The following is an 18,786-nucleotide window of genomic DNA, read 5'->3' as shown; positions in this document are numbered from 1 at the left end:
CAATTTTAACAAGACAAAAAATTGTCGGTATTGTTGTTCAGTAGCTCATCGCTACAGAGGTAGTGCATATAGTATTCCCCAGTTTCAGAAAATGTTGTTTTAAGCTGTGTGGTGGTGGCACACACCTTTAATTCCAGCATTCGGGAGGCAGACTCAGTCAGATCGCTGTGAATTCGAGGCCAGCCTGGCCTACATAGTGATAGTTCCAGGACAGCCAGTGCTATATAAAGAGACCCTGTCTGGAAAAACCAGTAAATGAATAAACAAATAAAATCTTATTTTTGTTTAAACATAAACAATTACAGTATCAAATGATATGATAATAGCTAGTAGATTATAGAATATTATATGAATGTAAACATAATTCCCCCAACTCAAACCATGCCAAAAGCTATATAGAGGCAAATCCACCCAGAACCAGACATACTGCCTTTTACTACCCCCAAATCTGAATAATAGTTTCTCTGCAGAAAATATAAAATAGTCAAATTTATGGATCAGTCAATTCTGGAAACAGATCATGCTACATAAAAGAAATCTTCACAGTACTAAGACAGAATGTTCTGTAACCATGGTAATAGGTAGGCACAAGAAGAAGCATGAAACATTAATCAATATGCCAGTTCTATGGGTTTAGAACCACAGCGCTGGTCTGAAACTTGGTTAACCTGCCAAGGGACCTGAGAATCAGTAAGTCAGGAATGGACCCACCCTGCCAACAGGCCTCTGACCACCCAGCCAAACTGAGAGAGTGGATTCTGATGTTCCCATCATACTTTCACCCCTCCAATAGGCATCCAGTCCCAGAATCCTAACACAATACTGTAAAGTCTGTTTCTTAACTGGCAAGAAAGACTGTGTGGGTCAGCATCGCACTCCACATCGGTATATAAGCAAATTTGGGAGTCTTGCTTGTTTTTCTGGTATTAAATAGTGATCTCTTCATTTAACAGACATCATCTTGTTTCAGGTCTTAGTGGATACTGCACACAGCATCCTTTCATTAATAGATGAGTTTACTAACCTTCTCTTGAGCTGAGTATTGAGTCTCTCACACTAATGTAATATATGGCATGAAATCGTTTGCCTCACAGATCATGCTCATGTTGAAGGCTTTTCTAAAGCAATAATTACTCCATAAATAATTTAAGAGATTAGAAAATATAGTTAAATAAAAATGATGACATACAAGGTAGAAACAACTAAATTCTGAAGAATTAAAAGGGATGGATACTTTTTAACTTTCCAGTGTTTCTTGAGGTTCACTGAAAATCAGAAATACAACATATAAAGGTTTAAAGATGCTTTAGAGTTTAAATCATTTTACTTTAATTCTACCCCATGCCTTACACAAAGTAAGTTCTGGATTGGCTAAGACTTACTTACTATGAACTTAAATGAACAGAAAATTTTGTAAGATTAAATGCAGGGTTGAGTTGTTTTGGTGGATGTTATTCTATGACATTATGTAAGGAATTACTAAGCAAGAACTCAGTGATTTGAGGGGGGCAGGAGGGGAGAGAACAAGGGAATCCGTGGCTGATATGTAGAACTGAATTGTATTGCAAAAAAAAAAAAATAGTGGAACAAAAAAAAAAAGAACGCAGTGATTAATAAATGTGACCCAAGTAAAATGCAACAGAATGCCACAAAAGAGTCTAAAAAACAGTGTTAAAAGCCTGATCAGACACTGGAAAAACCAATACGCAAAATACAGACACTCCAAAAGATTACTGTTGCGAAGAACAACAATGTCAGGAATAAAAGGGGAAAGTCCCAGAAGGAACAAACAAAGAATGCAGAAGGACAACTCACTAAAAAGGACAAAATGAAAGAAATCACGCAGTCACGATAACCAGGAAATGCAGGACTTGGGACTACTTTTTGATTACTAGTAGACAAAGGCCATTTTCATGATCTACAACTTCTTTTGAGAATTAAGTAAACAGCCTCAGACACACAAACATTATACAGACGACATAAGTCAGTGATTCCATTTCTTTCTATGAACTAAGATAGTCTTGCTCACAACTAAAAGGCACCCAGCATGACAGTGAACCAGAAAAAAATCCTTACTGTCTATCAGAATGATGGATTTATACAAAGGAATATCATACAGTTATTCAAATGAATTACTGAGATATAAATATATCCACAAGGGAAGCCCACCAAATAAGATGCTGAGTTAAAAAAAATAAACTTCAGAAGGATATGCCTAACATGTACATCTATTTCAGTTTTCAAACAGAAAAAGACTGATACAGTTTCATAATGGGGATTAATTCTGGGGAGAAGGGGAGATTAAATAAGAATGGAGCTTGACTCCATCTTTAAATTTCATTTCTTAAGAAATAGAGGAATGTAACCCAAATGCTGCAGCACAAAGCGAAGATTTGGTGGATGAGTACAGGGGTGCCCGTTACATACAGACTGCATGGCTGAAATCCTTCAGAGTTAAGGTAAGCTTTAAAGGAAAGCAGAAGTAGTAGAAATCATCACTATGGTGAGTGTGCGCATAAAATACAGAACATGGCTGAGTCACTCGTTTTCACTCGTAACCAAAATGAACTAAAAATGATTCCTAAATCCTGACACCCCTATTTGGTTTTGTCCTACCAACTTTCTAAGCTCACACTGGATTTATTCCTTGAATTTGGAAAACCCATATCATAAACAGTAACGTTTAATAAACTCCTGAGGAATCTTGTTTGGCCTTAATAACCCAAGGCTTTCTTTTGTTTCCTACTTATAGACATAGAATGAATGATAAATAAATTGTGAACACTTTTAACATGTGGTTTTTCATTTCAAGGAAAGTGGCTTAGCATGTTGCTTTGCTTGTGAATTTTGTTTTAAAAAATGGCATTTTTAAATTATTTAGATGCACCTGCCATAACAATTTTAGGATTCAATCAGCCTTAAATTTTACAGAACACAGTCTTCTCCATCTAATCAATATAGGAATCAATTGGCTGCCTCCATTAGGATGCTAATGCTCTTCTCTGTTGTAGAGTGACTACATTACTAGAGAGAAACATAATTTACTACTCCTTTGAGGTTAAGTATTCGGGGTGGGGGCGGGGGGAAAGATTTCATCTGCTTTCCAGCAGAATTGCTTTCTAAAGACAGGGTTTCAAGACTCAATTTTAGTGAACAAATGAAACTACCCAACAATGCCAAATCCAGAGAGACAAAGGAGAGCTGTTGAGCACTGGGGTTTTCTTATTTAAAACGCCATCTTTTTCAATAAGTTTTCCAAAGGACCAGGGCAGCTTTAATTGGCTTATTTGTATGCTGAAAATACTGTTGGCTCAAGCTAAGATTTCCTGGACGTGAAAAAAAGAAAGACAAGCTACCATTGTTTGACTCAGCCTTTCTTGTGAGCCAATTCATTCTCTCAGCAAAACAAAAGGGATCAATGGAATACTGAAAAACTGAAGCTCACAGACAAATACCTCACTAATTTTTTTGCTGCTCAATATATTTCCCTTGTTTGCTTTAGGTGATGTTTCAAAGACAATACTGTTTCTAGGTTGTTTTAAAAAGAAAAACAGAAATAATTTTATCTCATAAAATGCCTTAACACTTCTTAACAGAAGCATAGATTCACTTTTAGAATAGAAAAACAAAACCACATACACACACACACACACACACACACACACACACACACACACACACACACACAAAACCCCTAATATCACATAAGATGGGTACATTTCCTCTTTAGTTTATTCAACCCTTTCTAACAAAATATCATAGAATAAAAGTCAGTAAGATAAAATGGTCATATTTCTCTGATATATAATTTCCTAAAAATCATCCTTAGTATGTCTAGTGACAAGGGTGAGGACTCATTCCCACAGTCCAGGAGGGGGAGTACTGCTGCTAGTTCAAGGTCAGCCTGGGCTACAGCATGAACTCTCTTTAAAAAGAACAGGAGTAGTAATTACTTGATGAGTGTCCACTGAGTCCTGGATGTCAGACACGCCATCTCTACCACAATTCTGCCTACGAACTGTCATCATCCACATCTCCAATTCAATGACCTTTATTTGTAGTTTATGTAAAAACACCCTATAAAAGGGGACAGATAAGAATTTGAACTCCCTTAGTGTCTTAGTACCAAAATGCATGTTTGACCACCAAATCGCTTAGCCCTGAATGACTTCTCAGTCACCTCCATCAAACATGGAAGCTTACAGGAGTGTGCAAAGCCCAAGGTTGGCTCTGACCTTCGCAGAGCCCAGCCTCCTCACACCCCAAGCCCAGAGACTCTTCCTACCCTCAACTCATCTCACTCCTCCTACCCTCAAACTTCATAAAAGCTCAGATCTGCCTATTTCATCACTCTCTAGCCTTACAGCCCTAAAGTGTTGCATAATTAGCTACTTAGTTTCATAAAGTGCTCAAAAAAATAGCATAACCTTGTCATGTTTTTCGTGATACACACAAATACCAACCTTGCATTTGGTGATGATTGAGGACAAACTAGTACACCAATTGGCAGTGTATATTTAGAAATGTGACTTATGTGTCAGAGGCCCTTGAGCAGTATTTTGAGAGGAGGGAGAAAAATGCAAGGATTCCTGTTTAGAAGAAAGAGCCCTAAGGACATCTAAATTAATCCTGTAGAGTGAGGAAAAGCTGAAGGCGAGAACAAGGAGGGAACAGGAGTGAGGAGGCATGAGGTCACAGCTTGGACCAAAAGGTGAAAAACTAAGTGCTAATAAGAATAAAAAAATAGAAGTGAAAAGAAACAAAAAGAATGTAGAACAGAGGGGGGAAATCTTCCCCAAGGAGGGCTCTAGACTTGAGAACGGCACTTTGAGATATCGATATCAAAGGGACTGACAAGTCTCAATCTCAAACTGTTTCATGGGTTCAGTGAACTCGTCATCTCTCAGTTCATTATAATGCCATCAGCATTTGCCCTAAACTCATAAATCTGAAATAAACTCTGTTAATTAAAAAGCATTTTGCAGACGTTGGTGTGCTTCTCACGTAGCAGAGGACCATGGAAATACAGTTCAGAGCCTCACACTAACAAGGAGACAGACAATTACCAATAAATCCCACTCAGCATACTTCTCAGTCACCTAATGTTAGACATTGTTGGATACAAAATGGGTGAATAAATATATTTATGGTCTAAAGGAATTCACAAACTCTAAAGGAAGAATAATGAGACACTGAGAATGGGGACATTTAAACACCATGTTTCAGATACAGACTCATCCAATAAAGGGTCTAAGTGGTTTGTTGAGAGATAATCGCGAGTCGGCAAATGTGATGAAGGCAGACTTAGGTGGACTTCTGCTGGAGTCAGAGATGAGACAGAAGCAGGATAGTGCCGAAAGGAAGAGGAAGTCAACAGATCTTAAATCTGCCGGGCATGAAGACAGTGTGGGAAACAGCATAGAGCTAGTTAAGACTTTTTGGCCAACAGCTATACAAATCCCATCAGGATTTGCTGGTGCAAACATGAGAATCCATCCTCGTGTTGAATCCAAGAAGGTGTTTTACACAAACAAACCACAAGGATAGAAGTCATGTAGCCAGACATTAACTGATACGAGATGTCCATTTCTGTGTCTGACCTTCGTCTTTTCTGTTCACAGAATACCTGACTCTTTCAGGGTAAAGACCAAGGATGGGCTCGCCAATCTCCATCACAAACATGGAACGATGGGGACAGCATAGACAGAAGGGTGGGAAAGAAAAGAATTGTATAAGCGTGTATACATCCACCATGAGAGTTATACATAGGGTAGGGGACAATGACCAGAGACTGGTGAGACAGTGACCAAAGAAGAAAACAAATAGGAAGCGTGGCAGAGAGTAATACAGCCAGAATGCTACCTTAAATAACACTGTCCTACCATCCTGGGTGGGCATGTAGATATAAACGTGCCATCTTTACCATCGTAACATCAAAGTGAATCTTACGAATCCTCCACACCCACGGTCTATAAGACTCACTTATTCGTTTGTTGTATTTTATTCTTCACTGGTTTTTGCATAGTTCTTTTTTCAAAGTTTTTTAAATTGTTTCAATTATAAGCTTATCTGCTGAAAGTTAACTAGATATTAAGAAAGCAAGCTAAATATTTTCAGAATGAAACTCAGATGTGTTTTTCAGATGGCCCTGCGAAGCTGCACGAGTCAGAGAGAGAGAGAGAGAGAGAGAGAGAGAGAGAGAGAGAGAGAAAATAGGGGGTAATAGAGATAAGTAAATATGGTGACATCTTAACGTGTGCTCTACCTTGATAGTGTATGTGAATATCCATCACTCTGTCCCAATTTTCCCTCATATTTGCAAGTATTCATTATAAACAATAATGGGGAGCAGGTAGATGGGGACCTCTAACACAACATAGTATCAATATGGTAAAACTTCATTTTTATATTAGAAATTATATCCTTCAAGAAAAGAAAGGCAGGAAGTTGCACGGCACCAGGTTGTTTGAATTAGAAGGAAGAGACACAGGGAGACCCAATATATTATTACCAGAGTCCAAACAGATGGAACGGGATTTGGCCAGGGGCAATGGCTGAGCAAATAAAATAGCAGGAACAGACACAAAAGCCACAGTGACCATACATTTAAATTGCAGGGGAGAACCCAGACTTCATGATTTCTGAGTCTCTGGGAGGGTGATGAATGAAACAGTAGAAATAGAGGTCTAAGGGGGTTAAGATGGTGTCTTTCCATTGCATAGATTTATACTGATTCACTGCTATAAATAATAGTTCTCCCTGTCACTGGGGTGATGTGGTATAACCTTCCCCTCAGTCTCTGAAAGCCCAAAAAGACAACATACTATACATGTGCCCTGGGAATCCTGGGCCCCAGCCTGAGGGAGAACAGCCACAATCTGCCCATATGCTTCCCCAGGAAGCCACCTGCTTCATGTCTCAGCTCTCCCAGTCTGGAAGACTTACAGAATTTAATGGACTTTTTTTTTTTTTAATGTAGAAACTGCTTTACCAGGGGCCTGAAGTGGTAAAGAAAAACTATAAAACCTTTCTGTTCCTTTCTAAACTGTGAACCTCATAATAACAAAGTTCATCTGCCGTATTTTATCATCCAGACCCCAGATAGTCTTAAACGGATAACTGAATAAAATGCATGCTGTATATAGGGAAAAAAATATATCAAGGTATACAGCTTGCAGTCAGTTTGATACCTTTTCTTCAGAATTGGGAATTTCCAGCTATGTGCCCTCTGGCTGTGAACACACTTCTAGCCTCACCTGAAACCTGACTTCATGAATAGAGTCCTAATGCATCGTCGGCCTCAAGAGTTTCCTCATTCGGCAGAAAGAGGCGATCGCTATGCAGAAACTTGTATTTTGTAGAAGTCTCCATTCAGATACCACAACAACAAGAAGTAACGAAGTCTGGGGTTGCTGACTGGGAAAGGAGGCACGTTACATGCTTTCATGAGGGTCAGTAGGCTGGCACATGGCACAGAGGGACAAGAGAGGAAGGCTTTAACAGACGTCAAGACACAACCCATCTCTGTTAAGTTATGTAAAGAACTGACATGCTGAGTAAGAATAGAACATTTGGTCAAGGCCATGACACCCCCACGCTTTTAACAGCAAAGGGAAGTTTTCTACCGTATGTTAATGTGTTGGCTAGTTTTATGTCAACTTGACACAAACTGGAGTCATTTTGGAAGAAGGAACCCTCAAGTTTCTCATTTGAGGTTCACCCTTCTTGTAGTCCATCCTCTCTGCTCCCTGGTCTACAGGGACATAAGCAGGCTGTGCTGAAAGGTCCTGTGACCGTGAACTGGGCACCAGAGCAAGCCCTTCCCTCCTTATACTGTGTCTGTTATGACGAGACAAGTAAGCAATACAGGTAGCTCACACAGCACCTGGCAAATAGTAGCAACTTGGGAAGTTGGTTTCAAAATAAAAATATTTAGGGCTGGGGATATAGCTCAGTGTAGAGTACATATCTAGCGTGCATGAAGGCTCTAGGTTTGATCTCTAATACTGGTTTTGATCTTTGGTTTGGAGGTTGGATTGTTTGTTTGTTTGTTTGTTTGGTTGGTTGGTTGGTTGGTTGGTTGGTTGGTTTGGTTGGCTGGCTGGCTGGCTGGGACTTCTGTTTGTTTTTGAGACAAGACCTCATGTAGCCCAAACTCTTCTCAATCGCTTCTTTCTTCTGCCTCTGCCTCCCAAACGCTGTGATTACAGACATACGCCTCCATGCCAGCTCCAGCACTGGTTGTTTGTTTGGTTTGTTTTGTTGTAAGAAATGTGAGGCAGATGTCGATTCTGCATGGTGCGGTGGGGAACTTAAACTCCAGTCTTAGACATAATGAAGCAGAAATGCCCATTATATCTCCACGTGAAGAGCGCAGGGGAATCTTAGCATCTAGCTGGCATTTAAAGACACTGCAGTAGATGAAGTCATCTTATGACAGAAAAATTAAGAGCCAAAAATAGTAATTAAATGAAAAAAAAACACTAATTTTTGTTGTCAAATATAAATCTATTTAGTGAGCATATATGACAATACTCAGCAACTTTTTATGGTAATACTAATGTGTAAATGCAGTTTTTAATGTAATCATTAGGTTGTTGTTCAAGAATTACAGATTTTCTACTGCATTTCTGGTAAGGAGTGCTGATACGGGAAGAAGGGGAGAAACTGAGTCAAGACATTTTCCTCTGCCTTTGTCAAACCTGCGCCTGAGCCACCACATGCATGCTGGGCCCACACGGTCCCTGCAGGAGTCCTTACATACAGGAAGTGAAAAGGCCACAAGCCCTGAGGTTTGTCAGGGATAGATATCTCCATCCTTGCGACCTTCATGTCTGTCCTTCCACATTCTCCCCTGTAGCTGCAGTTTGAGGGGGTCTCAACATATACTTGTTGAATCTTCACATTTCCCTCTCTGGGTTTTCAAATGCAGGAATATTTCCTACAAGATAGATAAAGTCCTAAAAACAGAGGCAGCTGCCAGAGTCCTTTCATTCTTCACAGCACTAGCTTTTCCAAATCCCAAATCCATTAGTTATTCTTGAAAGCAGAAGAGGCGTGAATGAAAAAGTAAGAAAAATATGTTCCACTGAATTTAAAGATGGTATTAGTTCCAAAGCCTGGTGTGGTGTTGGCAATGAAAACTGCTAGTTAAATCACAAGATTTAAATCTTTGCAGGCTGAAGTTACTACTTTGACCTGTAAATTGTTTAAAGACCAAAGTTTAATACATTAAGTATTAAGTTTCATAAAAGCCTTCTTTGGGAACTTCTGACTCCCAGGGTCAGCCCTTATTTGCTAGAACAGCTTGAGGCTTAGACTCAGGTGTGGCAGAACCCAAAGATGAGAGCATCATCACAGCTTGGATGAAGGTCATTCCCTCCATCTCAGTGACTCCGTCCTCCTGTGGAATAGTCAAGTGATAGAGTTTATAGCTGTTTGCCAAAGTGACAGGTTTGGGGTATAAGGGGCTCTGCCAGCTTACTGCATAACAGAACCTATATGTAAAACAATTCAAAGTCCTGTGATTTATCAAAAGGGTATTATGTACTGGTAGTCACTGTGCAAACAGAATTGAAAAGCCAACCCTGAAAGAACTGGCCACAGAGCTATGTTCCAAGAAATTGCAGTTTTTAGGCTTTCTGGAAGAATTGCTTATATTTCTGTCAAGCATCATAATTTTCCCTACCATAATTTACCCAAAAATTAAAAGAAAAATCACGTGTTAAGAAAACACAAAAAAATCATTTCAATCTGAATAATTCCTTTGTTCTTTTCCCAATTAGTCCATTTAAAAATGTTTAACTAACCAGGGAAAGTTTTCTTAAACTTTAGGGACTAGGGATTTTCTTAAAAATCTCATAGACACTGAACGCTAGCTGATGATGATGATGTGTCTCTCTTAGGGTTCTCAGGAGCCCTCCATATCTTTCCACTGGCTCCCTAGAACCCCTGCAGGATGAGGTAGGAGGGGCAAGAACTCCTTCACATATACAAGGATTCATGATGGAGAGTGCTTTCCTGCTGGTGTGTGTGTGGGGGGGGGGGAGGTCACAGTGCATTGTATGACCTCTTCATGACCTCTCAGATATACACTTAGCTTACTTCCTACATTTGACAAGTTTCTTGAGTCTCGAGACCTCCTCCCTATTGGAAGTGCTATAGCAGAGAAACATTTTGAAATTCATGTTCTTCTGATTCACAAATTTGAACCAGGTGGCAATGAATGTTTAAATTACAATGAAAACTCATTCTCTCATATTTTCTAAGAATTAAATTAGATTATCATTAATTGACAGCTTTGTTGGATTTGGTAAATAGCCGGTGATAACAATTTCTTTGAATGACCTGTTTTAGCTCCTATTCACTTTTCAAACATCTCCAGAAAAAAACCTCTTAAGACAAGATCATTTTCATTCTAGTCTGAGAAGCCCTGGTTCCCAAAACACTTGTAAAGCACAGACCCAGGTACCACCTACAACGGCAACACTTCTGATTTTTTAATTATGTGTTTTAAAATTTAGACACTGCTTCACTGTAAATGAAATTTTAAAAGGATTAGTTATTTCATGCATTACTATAGTTTTCTCATATATAATTATAATAAAAGTTGAACTCTAATTAACACAAAGAAACACTGAGCCAGACATACAAGCCTTTACCTATAATCTCAGCTACTCGGGAGGCTAAAGTAGGAAGATTACAAATTCAAGGCCAGCCACCACAACTTAGTAGTACCTCACACATTTAATTACTCACAATTTTTATTTCACAGCACGCGTTTTATTATTAACCCAAACCCATATATAGTTTGTTGTGCTTTAGCTGAATGTGCTTGCCATGTGGGCTGCTGTTTCCTCCCCTTGCAGGGTCTCTCTCTATTTCACTTTCACAGTAAGTAGACACTCCTTTGATAAGCCTGCCCACCCTGCCTTGGTCACCCAGACATTTATAAACCAATCCTATTCGTGCAAATGTGGAAGACATGGAGCACGTACTTATGTTTTGGAAGAAACATAACCCATTTAACCATCCTGAGCCACATTGGGATAACTTAATTTGGACTGTTTCCCGAGAAACAAGGGAGCAGGCCGAAGTGGCATGCATCACAAGAGCCAGCGTGTCTGCATTCTCCGGCCAGCCTCTGAGTACAATCAACGAGGTAAGGAGAATAAATCGTCTGTTTAGCCCTCTGATTTGTTAGTCACATCCCTATTACAAAGCAAACAGACAAACAATCACAGCAACGGATCTTTGGAATAGCAACATAGACAGGTCGAAGCATGGAAGTCTGCGATACACCTAGAGCAGGAACCTTGGCTATAAGCCAGGCTTTCTCACCCTGAGCCCTGAGTGAAAGCTAGATACATCTACAGGCTTCCAGCTACCCAAGTGATCACCCAGCTTTGGGGGCCATACAAAGGGAGGAGAATTGGCTTGGCCCGGTAAGTACTCTAAATTTCAGCAGAACAAATGAATTTAAAATATGTCCATTAAGTCAAGGGTAGTGGTGCATGCACTAATAATCCCAGTACTAAAGAGGCTGAAGCAAGAAAATCATAAATCCAAAGCCAGCCTGAGGTACATAAACAGATACAATCTTTAATGAAGGGGAAATGAAATAAAAATAATAAAATGTATAAGCAGCATTTTTTACTGAAGTCTAAAAGTCTATATACTAAAGAATAGACATTGCTACTGACAAAAAAATTATCTAAATTTTAAGTGATTCACTCCAGGACTATAAAACGCAGAAATTTACTTGGGGGGACATGGTAAAAAGAAACTGAAATCTCATTTATAAATGAAATTAATTCCAAATCTGTGTAAGTTGTAAAACCTTAACGTAGAGACCTTGCTTTGTGAACTCGAGGTTCTGAAAGGCCTTATGCATTACTGGGGCTAGCTAGCTTTGGTTCATTAGGTACTGAGGAGAGTTTGACATGTTGGAAATGATGGAGAGTGACTGCTACTTCCTCAGCATCCACTGCTCTCCATGAAGCAGCATTTGGAATCCTTCACTCATTTTATGCCCAAGTGAATGTGCTTATTTTCTCAGGCATCATCTAGCAGGATTTAAGAATACAGCCTAAAAACAATATGAACAATCATGAAAAGCATTTAATATGTACAGAAATCTAATGTCTTGGACATACAGATTATGTCTTCACAAAAGACCAATTCAAAAGGCATCCCCAAACAGAAATCTTTTGTTTTGTTTTGTGTTTTTGAAGCAGGGTTTTTTCTGTGTATCCCTGGAACTCCTCTATAGACCAGGCTAGCCAAACTCAGAGAGCCACCTGCCTCTGCTTCCAGAGTCCTGGGATTAAAGGTGTGCACCATAACCACCCAAGGAGAAGCTGTTTGCCTAGCTTATGTATCAATTAAACACTTAAATGCTGAGCTTTCATGGTTTTTAGAATCTTCTAGGTAAGTAAGTGTTCCAAAACACAAATTCTATCGATTATAGATGGAAAACACGGCACTCATTTTCTAGCTAAGGCAATCTGGACAAAAGAAAATTAAACATCACACTAGGCCAAGCAAATGGATGACAATAATACTGTGGCTGACCCAGTCAGACAGAACTTTGAAAGAGAATCAAGTTCAATATTTGTATTCTTGAGGGAAGAGTTTTGTTTCAGAAAAATATTTGGTACAGTCACATTAAGAACACTGTAAAAAAAAAACACCACAAAACCAACTGGACTCAAATTCAACACAATGACATGTGTTTTTCAACCTGTAATCAGCATCCACTAAATGTTCCCTTTGGTTGTTAAAATCCTGGAAAGAAATCATAATCACCCATCTGGGAATATGGCCTCTAAAGCATGAGTACTTCCAAACGGAACGATTTCTAGTCTTTTCCTACTGATTTTTCAAATTCCTTGATCACAAAAAGTAAATAAACATGTTTTCACAGACAGCAGATAAAAATGAGGAGAAAAATAATGACTACCAAGACAAAGGAAAGGCACAGGACAAGGGTACAAAGTTGCAAATATATAGACTGAACAAGCCAACCAAATGTAGGTAATGAGGAGTTACAATGTTGAGAGTTACCACACTGTATTATATGGTGGAAATTTGCTAAGAATACATTTTTGGTAAGTTCAAGGTGAAGATGGACATTTACAGTGCTTTACTATAATAACTATTCCATTATGTGTGTCAGAATATCATACTGAGTACTGTAGATAGGCCCTGTACTCTTTTCATACAAAAATCATTTCAAGTCAAGAGAAAGTGTGAGTAATTCTGTAATTTAATTAATCGTTAGATTAAGTGATATAGGTCCCAGCTACGTAGAATATTGGGTAATATTCAAATGTTAAAGTACACCATTTGACCCAGCAATTCCACTCCCAGGCTCTTATGCACAATATATAAAAAGCATGTTCACACAAAGACTTAAGGATGGTAGCAGCCTCCGTCACCAGAAACAATCTAAACAATCATAACAAAAGAAGCACTAAACTGAACTGGTGCAATTCTCGATGTGGAACACTACTCATCAGTAAAGAGAAGTAAATTACTAATGTGCTAGAAAATTAATGAAGTCAATAAAAATTATTCTAAGCTAGAGAAGCTGAACACAAAGGGTCACATGGTATGGGCACCCACACTTGAAGTTCCAGAAAATGCATAACTAAACTGCAATGAAAACAATCAAAACAGCACTGAACTCTGGGTGAAGGGCAGGGATAGCCTGGGAAGGGGGTGAAGGAGAACTTCTCACCATGATATAAACATTGCATGGTTAGATATAAAAACCTGTCTATCAAAAGAACACAGTAACATGTACATTTACATATGTGCACATATCCCCACAAAAAAAAGAACTACACCAAAAAAAAAAAGAAGAAAGAAAAGAAATCCATGAATTGCAAATGGTTAGACGTATGAGTGAAAATAATGGCAGAATCATGAAACCAAGTGACTGGTACAGTCTATCATACTATCTGTTTATTTTATATATATTCAGCATTTTTCAAAATTATTTACATAGATATAAACACATGATTAAAATTTTTCAGACCATAAAAATTAAGCTTTTCATGACTCTATGTGCCCAAGACATTCTCCTGGGGAATTTTAACGCCACTCATTATTTTCTCAGTTCCCCGTGCCTCCAGCTCCACATGTCTCCTGCCTAACGGGCCATCAGAGTGAATATGATATCGCTGATTCAACTGCCACCAGCTCCCAAATTAATTCTTTGCTAGCCCCTCAAATATCTATTTCTAGCAAACACTAGCACAGATGGGGAGATCAGGACTTCTGCACATGCTAGAGAAACAAAGGGACCTGACAGATCCCAAATTTGGCCTTTCTCCTTATCACTCTCTAAAGACAATATTCTATAAGTTAATGAGAAAATAGAACCATACTTTTTTTAATCCTGATTTTTAAAAGTAATATATTCATTTTTTTAACCTTTCTTATTTCTCAACAACACAGAGAAATTTTCAGAAGAGTAAACTGTAGAGAATAACTACCAAGGCCGATGGTCAATTTCTCTGCTCAGTCATACATCACTAAATGTGTCTTAGTTTTCTAAATTTTGCCTGAGGAAAATTCTGTAGTTTTCATATGTCCAAGTTTCTCATGTCCAAGGCATGAGAAGTGTCACACAGAGGCAGAGAATAGATCAGGCTCAGCCACAACTATTTAAAGATGTAATACATTAATGCCACCTAGGTCACAAGAGGATTATAAGTGCACTCAGGTTCAGAATCTTCTTGACAGAGTCTAGTAATTGCCTCGAGTATCAGTATCAATTAGTTCCAGGTAGACAAACTAAAACAAACACTGGAATTAGCGAATGCTAAAGATCCAAGATATATCCTTTATCATCTATACTTACAAGTCTTTTCATAGAACATTTATTTTTATACAAATTCTAATGAAGAAATTCACAAGATGTTAAATATTCAACAAACACTTGGGAAATGAGTGTCCCCTAATGCCAGCCTCTTCATCCACCTCTTCACTCACTCATCCACAAACAGATGAGTGTCTAGACATACCAGTGCTCTCTAGGTGACAGAAATACATCAGTGACTGCAGCAAAGTCTATGCCCTCATGGGCTTACTGAGGATGGCCTGTGAGATGGCTAGGCAGGTCAAGGGATTGCCACCAAGCCTGATGACCTGAGTTCAAGCCCCAGGGCCCATGTGGTGGAAGGAGAACCAGTTCTTGCAAGTTGTCCCCTGGACTCCCCATACATGACACCTACACCCCCACACTCATAGACATACACGCATACACACAATAGTAAATAATAAATAAATAAATACTTTTAAAATGAAAAAGAAGGGTAGGTGTGGATGGGGATCAACCAAGGCAGAAGAGGTTGCAGATTAGGAGTTAGCATGCATGCCCACCCACTTAAGTTTCAGAACTCCGTGCAGAGAAAACAGGAAATGCAGAAGTCTGGCCCCTGAACCCACTACAAGTGAAAGAAACATTTGGGCAGTGTGGCTATCCTGGATAGTCAGGACAAGCGCTGCAGGAAGGTAGAAACCAAAGGGGCCAGATCCCTCCACACAACTGTATGAGCTGAGCAGAGGCCATTCTCCCACTTAATAGTTTTATAGAAATGTCTATCTGGGTAAAGAACAAAGGTTGAAATAGGACCCATTCACTGTGGAGATCACAATGAGCTCAGGGGACACTTTAACTTCATTTGTATATGGGCTAACTGACTGTAATCTACTGGGCTGCACTTGTTTGCTGCTGGACTGGGCTTTAGAGTGTTTGAGAAAGACAGAAGAGCCATGCTACTCTTCAGACCTCAGTGTGAACTGCTGGGCAGCAGATCCTTTATCTCAATAAAGCTAAATAAAACAGGGATTGCTAGCTTTCTAAATAAGCATCCTTTTCCAAATATCTCTCATAAATATCAGAAAAAAAAAAGTTTAACTTTCACTTTAAATACAAAGTTTTCAAATTATTGCAGTTATTCATAACCCTCATCAGACCACATTATGTTATGGTAATCAAACCCATTTCACTAATATTCCTAAAAGACCCAAACATCAGAAACCGTGAAACTCATCAATACTCTCCCAGACTTCTACTGCACTGCTGATGTAAGAACTCTCCCTTGTAATGAAAACACTATCTCCAACTTCTCCAGATTTACCATGTCTAACACCAGCCTTGTGCACTCCATGGTGTCAACACTTTCAGGTACTAAAAACTGAGTAAGATCCAAACACACTGCATGTCTTCCCATTTTAGCCACCTTTGAGTGCTATTAATCGTTTTAAGAGGGTGTCAGAAACACAAGCTTTCTCCTGCGCGCCATAGTGATTTCATCCTATACTCAAAGCACTCCAAGAAATTAAATCATCGGGGCTGTGTCATGAATCACAGCTGGCATGCCTCCGAACTGTTCTCTGATGATGAGCAAGCAAGATAAACTAAGATGCTGATTCCATTCTACAGAATTTCATTTTCAGCATCTTCTGTGATGTTACTAGGCAGATTTTAAAAGAAAAGTCAGTGTTAGAATAGCACTCATCTTCGGTTTGTGAAACCTCAGCCCACTAGTCAGAAAACTGGTGGCTTAAAAAAATAAAAATAAAAATCCCCATTGCTTTCCAAACCCAGGCAGAATCTACAGTGTAGAAGGTAACTAACTGGGTTGGGGGCTGGGTAAAGGCTATTTAAATGGATAGCCGAGCTCTTTGCTTACCCGGGAGCTTTAACTGGGGGGAGGGGAAGACAGAAAATAGGGGACTGAAATGGTCATATATACTACACCCATATTTCATCGCCCCTACCCAATGTGTCAAGAGAGGGCTCATTTAAGTTCCACTACAAGGAGATTCCCTTCAGGGGGAGGGGCAAAGCGTCACTCCATGCTTACCTATCTGTCTCCCTCCCTCGTCCCTTCCTTCAACTACAAACTCCTGTTTCATTGTTTTCTTTCACCTTATTGTAACAAATGCTTCCCCCCCCCCCCCTTTTTTTGCAAGCGGCTTTAAACCTTTCCTGGGATAAGAAGAGAAATAGAATAAAATAAATCGAGATTTCTTTTTCCGGTTCTAAATTTAAATACAGCAGGCAGGGAGAAACAGTGCAAAAGCTGTGTGGGTGTATATGGCAAAACTGCTCGGTATCTAGGAGAGGAAAGAGAACAGAATGCAAAAGGGATTTGAGAGCGTGTGTGTGTGTGTGTGTGTGTGTGTGTGTGTGTGTGTGTGTGTGTGTGTGTACAGAAAGAAGGGAGGGAAAAATAAAAATAAAAAAAAAAGAAAAGATCAGTGGAAGCAGGCACCCACCTTGACTCGCCCTGCCCCTCTCCTTTTACGGTCCCCGACCCTTCTCAAGCTCCTCGCAGTGCCCTGCGGGGAAGATTTCCCACCGGAGCAAAGAACCAAAGGCCGGACCGGCAACCTGGGAAGATGCGGAGGGATAGGGACCGGCAAGGATAGGCAAAGGGGAGATGGCAAAGGAGCTAAAAACCCCGCGAAGCCAGACGAGATCGCTGGCACAGATGCAAAGCAGGGCCCGGCTGCTGGAACCTACCTGGAACCGGCGAAGTAGAGGATGCCCCAGGCACCTCTGGCCTCTCCTCCTCCGCCTCCTCCCGCTGCTTTTGCTGTTGCTGCTGCTGCTGCTGTTGCTGCTGGATGAGGCTGAGGTCGGAGCGGCTGAGTTCGGCTCTGGCGGCCGCGGGGACCAGCCGCGCCTTCAGCAGCACCGCGGCCAGGCCGAGGAGCAGGGCGCAGGGGATGCGCCGGCAGAGCCTCGCCATGGCCGAGAGCCAGCGGGCCACGGAGGCATATTGCGGGGCTGCGGGCGGCGGCGGGCGCCAGGGCTGCGGAACCCGGCCGCGCCCGCTCGCTCGCTCCCCCTCGCGCTGTCTGTGGTGCACAGCTTCGGCGGGAGGAGGAGGAGGAGGAGGAGGAGCGGGTCGGCGGGAGGGTGGCGAGCGGGCTTCGCATCCTCGTGCACGTGACCGCCGGGAGGGGCGAGCGGGGACCGGGCCCCCGCCGCCGCCGCCGCCGCCGCCACCGGGCAAGTGCTCCGCAAGGTGATGCTGGTGCCCGGGCGCTTAGCTAGGTAGAGACTAACAGGAGAGACTTTCTCGGAGCTCAAGGACCTTTGGGTCCTCATTCTTTATCGAGGCAGCAGAGAAATGTGTGCAAAGTGGAATGAAATTCCTCCCACTTGACCCCGATGTAGACAAAGATTACCCTCAAGAAACCATGGGGTATCATTGGTTCAAAGGCCAGGCTCCTTTAACTGAATACTCTCTGCTGAGCCGTGGCCTGCTTACAAGATCAACTGATACTCTGCAGACTTTCAATAAACTATCCTTTTCTACTTAAAGAAGAATTTCTTTCTTCATCATAAAATATTCCTAATTATACTTTTACCTGTTGTAAGTTACACTTTTCATGTGTTTTGAGGTTTTTCGTTTGTTTGTTTTGAGACAGGGTTTCTCTGAGTAGTTCTAGGCCAGCCTGGTCTACAGAGCAAAATCCAGGGCAGGCACCAAAACTACACAGAGATCCTCCTGGCTCGGGCTCCTGAGTGCTGGGATTAAAGGCGTGTGCCACCGTGGCCTGGCCCATTTGTTTGTTTTTTTAAAGTCTTACCAGACTTTAATTTCAGCACTCCCGGCAGAGGCAGGCAGATAACTGTGAGTTTGAGGCTAGCCTGTTCTACATAGTGAATACCAGGACATCCAGGGCTATATATATAGAAAGACCCTGTCTAAAACTAAAACAAAAACAAACAAACAAAAGTCTTACTTAACAAATACT

At 40.7% G+C, this 18,786-nt stretch overlaps 1 protein-coding gene across 1 annotated transcript in view; it reads right to left on the bottom strand.

The window, feature by feature from the left end:
- The window catches only part of Fam171b (family with sequence similarity 171 member B), a 52,331-nt gene extending 34,443 nt beyond the window's left edge, over positions 1-17,888 (bottom strand). The window contains exon 1 of the mRNA XM_052723008.1: positions 17,543-17,888. Coding sequence (XP_052578968.1) covers positions 17,543-17,771 — 229 coding nt within the window. The 5' untranslated portion in view covers positions 17,772-17,888. The remainder of the gene's footprint in view (positions 1-17,542) is intronic.
- Positions 17,889-18,786: the final 898 nt, after the last annotated feature.

The sequence above is a fragment of the Peromyscus californicus genome, unplaced genomic scaffold (assembly GCF_007827085.1).
Source record: "Peromyscus californicus insignis strain IS unplaced genomic scaffold, ASM782708v3 Scaffold_7__1_contigs__length_154581171, whole genome shotgun sequence".
NCBI classification, from domain to species: domain Eukaryota; kingdom Metazoa; phylum Chordata; class Mammalia; order Rodentia; family Cricetidae; genus Peromyscus; species Peromyscus californicus.
Note: the sequence above shows the minus strand (reverse complement) of the source record. Positions and strands in the feature narration are given on the sequence as shown.